The sequence below is a fragment of the Kogia breviceps genome, chromosome 5, assembly GCF_026419965.1.
Source record: "Kogia breviceps isolate mKogBre1 chromosome 5, mKogBre1 haplotype 1, whole genome shotgun sequence".
Classification (NCBI taxonomy): Eukaryota; Metazoa; Chordata; class Mammalia; order Artiodactyla; family Physeteridae; genus Kogia; species Kogia breviceps.
This window is the reverse complement of record NC_081314.1, coordinates 83,375,854-83,382,477: the sequence shown is the minus strand read 5'-3', so window position 1 is coordinate 83,382,477 and position 6,624 is coordinate 83,375,854. Positions and strand designations below refer to the sequence as shown.

The window sequence follows — 6,624 nt, the reverse complement described above, 5'->3', positions numbered from 1 at the left end:
TTGCTTATAAATTAATTTTATTAAAACAGCAAAAAAAAGGTCAGTTATTCACCTCTGACTGGGATTATAAAGTACAATCTTTCAGCATGAGTATTCTCACCATGCCACAGAGAAAGAGGCACTGAGGGACTGATGAGGGGGTGTTTTCCTTCTCTGGCAGTGTTATATTAAACTGCAGTATAAACATCCGATCTTAAGATCAGAATACCTCTTGAAGAGGTGTAGCTTGTTTTATAATACCTAAGTATTGGAAATATATTAATTGCATGAATTGGGAGAGGGAAAGGAAGAAGAAATGGCAATTCATGAAAATCCATTCCTAGACTACATCCATACCAAGTCTTACCACTTTATAGAATTCTTAATTTACTAGCCAGTGCTATTTAAAAATACCACTTCAGAAGTCTTACACCGATACTGGATGAAAATCACACACAACACCTAACCCTGGTGGTTTATGTGAAACCAAATCCATATCTGCCTCTAGCTCCTGCAGGGGTCTGTATCACCAGTGTCTGAATCCTGGTTGGGATGAAAATGACCCTGAGACAGCAGTTTCATTTTCTTCATGCTCAACCAGACAGATGAAGATCCAAAGTGCTAAGTACGTATTTCAAGCATGTGTTCTGAAACTGTTTAGAGCCACAGTAAACTATAAAAGGCAATTTCATAGATACTCTTTGAGAGCGAATATGATCGTTAAACTTGATATTTTGCCTCAAAAAGTTTTTTCATACTACAGAAAATAAACTCATATATGTTTTGAAACTCTCACTATAAAATTACTATCATAAATTCATGAAAACTTGAGGGTTTCTGTTTTCATGAAGTAGGTGAAAGGGTAATCTCTATTCTTTCCATGTGAGTGTACCTACACCAGGCTTCCCTACAATCAAACATCAAAGTCCTTCAGCTCTCCCCAGCTGGCACCTATTTTCACTTTCACTTTCAGTTTCACAGAGAGTTTTATGGCACTTTCCATTTCATTCTTGACAATCTGAGCTACCTACAAAAAAAAAAAAAGAGGTTAACAAACTCTGCCCAATCAAAGAACGTCTGCCAGCCCACCCACTGAGGTGATAAACCAGACTGGAGCTCTTTACCTCATGGTGCTTACAACTCTAAACTGGAAAAGAGCCAGGCATCGCACACTAGTCTGTACTGACAAGCAGAAGCTCTGCCAGGTTCACTAGAATGCTCAGAGCTTTGAAATCCTCAGGGCAGGACTCCAAATTCTCATCTAACTTCTCGCAGACAAAAATATCCCTGCATCAGGAATTTCTTTTAAAATGAGTTTAAAGCTGAGCACTCTTAGCTCTTTCTCTACCCTTCAGGATTCTACTTTTCTATAGCCATCCTGGGGCTAGGGAAGGGTTCCAGAAATCTCATGCATCTTAGCCTGACCTACAGTGTCTTAGCTTTCTGTAGAATGGACATGAACACTGCAAAAATACCTGAACAACATCCTCTTCTGCCACTTCATATAAGAGTTCATCATGGAGTTGAAGGATGAAGAAGCCTCCTCTGATGGGACAGAACATCCCTTGCAGTTTTCTCTTTGGTAACAATCCTACCCCATGAGAAAAGTAGCAAAACTGATCAGCATGTCACTGTGCTATGGGAGTATTTTTTTTAAGAGAGATTTTGGGAAATTATAATTAAGAGATTAAAACATAAAATTTGGAGCTATCAAGAAAATAACTAATTGCTGGTTGCCACCTAGCCCACCTATCAGGTAAACTCAATTCTCCACCTACCTCCTCCCAGAAATGAGGAGTCTAACAAAGACATCAGTAAATGGAGTTGACTGACACTCCTTGATGTCTTTTTCTGGCCAGAAGTGTCACCATGGTAGAATTGGTGATTCACCAGTTGGACCACACACTCTAGACACGCAATTCTAAACCTAGGGTCCAAATGTAGACTTCAGATAATATACGGATTCCTTGAAGATTTATGTAAGGGTCTATGTCTGTACATTTTTCTGTGGAGATGATGTATACCTTTTCAGAAGATTCTCAAAAGAACTCATGAATCCAAAAATGGTTAAAAAAATCACTGTATTATAGTTAGTCACTATTTCCTAACTAGTGGGCCTAGTGGTACAGATTATGCCCCTCTGATCACTAAAATAAGGTTCAACATTAATACTTTTAGAGTAACTGCCTTCCATTGTTTGCCCGTTTCTCAGAGCAGTCCTTCCTTTTTGCCATTCAAATTCCCTATACTTATTCTTCAGGACAGCACAAATACCATCTCCCTCAATATCTGGTGCTTCCCTCAGAGAGAGTTCTTTAGCTGTCACTACCTGCAGCTCAAGTTTTCTCAGAGGTGGCTCTCACAGGGTAAGAGAACAAAGGCAGATGAGGCATGGCAAGCTGCTTCCATACCAGGGCTGCAAAGGCTGTGCATCTGTTTGACAGTTTGGCTAAAATCTGATCTGACCCATTGAGCCCCACTTATCTTGCATCATTGGCTGTCTGGATGCTCTAGTTTTTCTGCTTTCTGATCATTATACCTTTGTCCTCTTGATTTCCCTTGGCTACTTGGCTTCTGACCCAGGATGCCATGATCCTCCTGTTTCCTGTGTGGTCTGCTTCCTCAGGCTGAGCTCCCTTTGATCCCACTGACCTACTACTGCCTTTAACTCAACATGACACAATCAAGTCATCCTCAGTGACATACCTACATTGTCTTCCACTCACTATAGAGTGATACCACCTATATCTTCATTTTGACACTGCATCATTCTGCTGTGAAGAGTCAGGTAAATATTTCACAGTCAGGTATCATATCTTCCTTTCCTTAGCAGATTTAAAATTCAAACATAGGTTGACAACTTTTACTTCTAAATCCTCCAAAGCACACAGTACAATGTTATTCCCCAAATAAGTTTGACCATACATCCTCTTTCTACAAATATAAGAGTGTGAATGTGTGCATGTGTTCATGGAAAGTCATGAACAGGAAGATCAACATCTTCTTAAGGTGTGGTATGAGGACCGAAGAGGATCCCAGAGATTCTTTCAAAGCATCTGCAAAGTCAAATTATTTTCCCAGTAACACCCAAAGGTTATTTTCCTTTTTCAGTCTCCTTCTTTCATAAGCGTACAGTAAGGTGACCAATTATCTTGGTTTTAGCAATGAAAGTCCCACATCTTGGGAAACCATCAGTCTCCCACAAACTGGGACATTCATCATCCTCTACAGAGGATTTTCCAGAGATTACAGAACAGGTAATATTGCAACAAACTGAATGCAGAAAAATATAAGAGACTCCAACTGTCATCTCTTAAGCCAGACATTAAAGAGATTTTCAGAAAAAATAAAACCACTCATCATGAATATTTTTGTTCTGAAAAAAATGTAGTTATTTTCATAAAAATATGTTACTTATGTTAACACACGGTGGGTTTATTATTGTTATCTGTAAATGTTAATAAATGTTTTTAAATTCCCAGTTTTAATTTCTAATATGGTAAATATTAGTAGATATAACACACATAAACAAAAGCTCTTTGGGATCCTTTCTAAGAGTGTAACGACATTATGAGACCAAAATGTTTGCGAACTGCTGAGAAATAAATATAAATCATTTCCCTTTTTTTTCTGATGTAATTAATCTCACCATGTTATAGCAAGGGCCTCATTTATGAACAAACCTGTTCTCTCATTTTGGAGCATACTCTCCCGATGACCATGGGATTTGAAGGTTGAGTGGAAGGTTTCTAATTGCTTCTGAATATTAACTGTGGCTATTTTGACAATATCAGCCGCTGAACCTTGGACTCTTGTGTTGATAGCCTGACGCTCAGCCTATGAAAAACAACAATAATAGATGCTCAATCAGACATGCCAGCATGGTTTCATATCTGCCTTTAGCGTCCACAGATTAGTGCTCACATGTGCAACCAGACTGGAAATCTGGAACTGAGATGTGACCCAGGGCATCCACTATAAGCTGTATCTTAAGAATAACAACCAGAATGATCCAGGGCTCTAGATTCTGGCCTATCATTCACATGAGGATAGACTAAACAGAAGAAGGTCAGATTGCTTCAGTTTAGAAATCTTCGACAGTTAGGAACCAAAAACTACATTACACTTAAAATGTTATCTAGAAGCTCAAAATTATTTTTAAAACTATATTATCAGTGTTCTAAACTTCACTTTAAAGGATCTATACCTCAAAATACAATTCCTCTTTATCCTAAATAGATATAATTAGAATACCATTCTTTGTGATGTGCGTTGGAATGTTTCAAGCACATCCCCCATATCAGTGGCCTCTCAGTCCTATGTAGAGTTTGGCCACAGTAAGTCTGCAGACCTCTGGTATGAATCAGAGCTTTTTATGGGCTATTGGGCCTAATCGTTAGCTGCTGGTGAAAATTTAGATCTTAGATCCCCAGGTATTAAATTAGAACTTCCCTGAAACTATTGCCGCCATGAGATTCTTGGCAGGCAACCACAGCTGCTAAAAGTGAACATCCTGGGGCAGTAGGAATAGGGGTCTAGGTTAATATCCAAGATGTAATCTATCCATGAATATCACTCCTGTTCCAAAAGGGCTTAGAAAATGGGAAGAGTCTACTCACTGGAGGGACCTATATAACCTGAGAGGTGTTCTCTAGTTCCCTGTCACCTGGGCTACATCCAACTCCTAGTATATTATGTACTGGTTAAAGAGATAGACTTCTTAACTATTGTTTTGTCAAATGCTGATGAATCCATTCTACACTCACTCAGTTGCCACTGTTTAAAGAATGACTGAATTTCAAAGTTCTGACTGCTCCCCTTCTTCAAACTATATGCCTCTGTGCAGTGGATTATGTTATTGTTGCTATTACTTGCTGCCTTTCTCTGTGAAGTCCCATGGCCCCCACCCATTGCCATGTGATTCAAAGTGTTTTTCACTCTAAAAGAATGGCCTTGACTTGTTTTGACCAGTAAAATGTGAGTAAAGCTTACATACAGCACATGCAAGGAGTTTTAAAAGCTATCTAACACTGTCACAAAAAAGGGCTTATCCCAGGTGAGTACTTTTCTTTATTCTGAATTTTAGAATGAAGAAAATACAGAGCAGAGGCAGAGTCAACCCAGAGCCAAACTATAACATGAATTTAAAATAAATATTCTTATTATAAGTCACTGAAATATGGGAGTTGTTTTTACTGTGACACAAATAAATATAACTAAAATATATAATTCATTCTCATGATACTGTACTTCCCTGATTCTATTCCAAAATAAGAAAACTTGGCAGTCTCAGCTCTGTGTCCCACAATCTCAGTCCCTTCTCATCACTAGAGTGTTTTCATATACATAAAAATACATAGGTTTCTGGTAATAGGAGATTATGCCATTAGGACTAACCCTTCCACTGATAACCAGAAAAGGTGGTCAGAAAATGCCTCTTTGAATGAATCAGACAGGAAAAGAACCTAGAGAACTGGGAGAGAAAGGAAACCAAGGAGGTGATCCTGGCATTGGAGGCCATCCTTTCTCCCAGGGAAATCAACAGATTCCAGAAGAGGCAGCTGAGAGGCTAAGAAGCTGAGCAGAACTTGATGGTCTTAAAATATTTGGGTTCACAGCCCAACAAGTAGGAGGCCTGGTAAGGAGGTGAGATAATACAACTGTTTTTATAGATAACTAAGAAAAACAAAAGGCAATAGGAACAGACTATGAGCCATATTTGACTACAGGCTATTATCAAACCTATTAGACTATAAAATGATCATGTTATCAAGAAAATAACAGACAAAATTGAATATTTTGGCAAAGAACAAAATACCATAAGAACCAAATAGAAACTGTAATCAAAAAAATTAAAACAACAGAACTTAAAGCATTTAAACAGTGCTTTCCCTATAGTTTGGTATATGTGTGCAGTGGGGAGATAGTATTGACTTGGAGAGAAGATAAAAAGGCCTTCTGGGGTGCTGGAAAAGTTCTATATCATTTAGAACCTAAAAGCTCAATAGTTGCTCAACAGCAAATTGAAGAGCAAATCAGCCAACTGAAAGATAAGTTACAAGAAAATATCCAGAATTAAGCATGATGAAATATAAACATGGAACAGAGGATAGGAAAAATGAGGAATTAAAGAGAAAAGTTTTTAAAATTTATAATACAAGTTCCAGAAAGAGAGGAGAGATTTCGATGAAGCAGTGACTGAAGAAGAAATGACTAAGATTTTTCCAAAATCAGCAAAAGATCTCAAGGTGCAGATTCAAGAAGTCCTAACACCCTCAAAAACAGATCAGTTACACACACACACACGAAGTTTAAAAAAAAAACCCACAAACTTAAGCACATCACAGAAAATCTGCTGGAAACCACAAGGAAAGAAAAATACTGTATTAAAAGCAACTTAGAGAAAAAAGGCAGATTGCATTTAAAGAAGAAACTGACCAGGGATGGGCAAACTACAGCCTACAGGCCACGTCTGGCCCATCTCTTGTTTCTGTAAATACAGCTCTACTGGAACACAGCCACACTCACTCATTTATGTAGGGTCTATGGCTGCATCTGCACTAGAACAGCAGGACTGAGTAGTTGTGATGGAGACTCTGTGGCCTACAAGCACATATTTAAGGGAGCTTACTTTTTCTGACACAG

The 6,624-nt window shown here is 38.4% G+C and overlaps 1 protein-coding gene across 2 annotated transcripts in view; it reads right to left on the bottom strand.

Moving 5' to 3' along the window:
• Positions 1-6,624, bottom strand: part of POLQ (DNA polymerase theta) — a 106,880-nt gene continuing 100,256 nt past the window's right edge. For both annotated transcript variants that reach the window (XM_059065410.2, XM_067034496.1), the window contains 3 exons: positions 3,663-3,816; positions 1,455-1,570; positions 1-1,006 (listed from right to left, as the gene is read on the bottom strand). In XM_059065410.2, the coding sequence (XP_058921393.1) occupies positions 893-1,006; positions 1,455-1,570; positions 3,663-3,816 (384 nt within the window). In that variant the 3' untranslated portion in view covers positions 1-892. The remainder of the gene's footprint in view (positions 1,007-1,454; positions 1,571-3,662; positions 3,817-6,624) is intronic.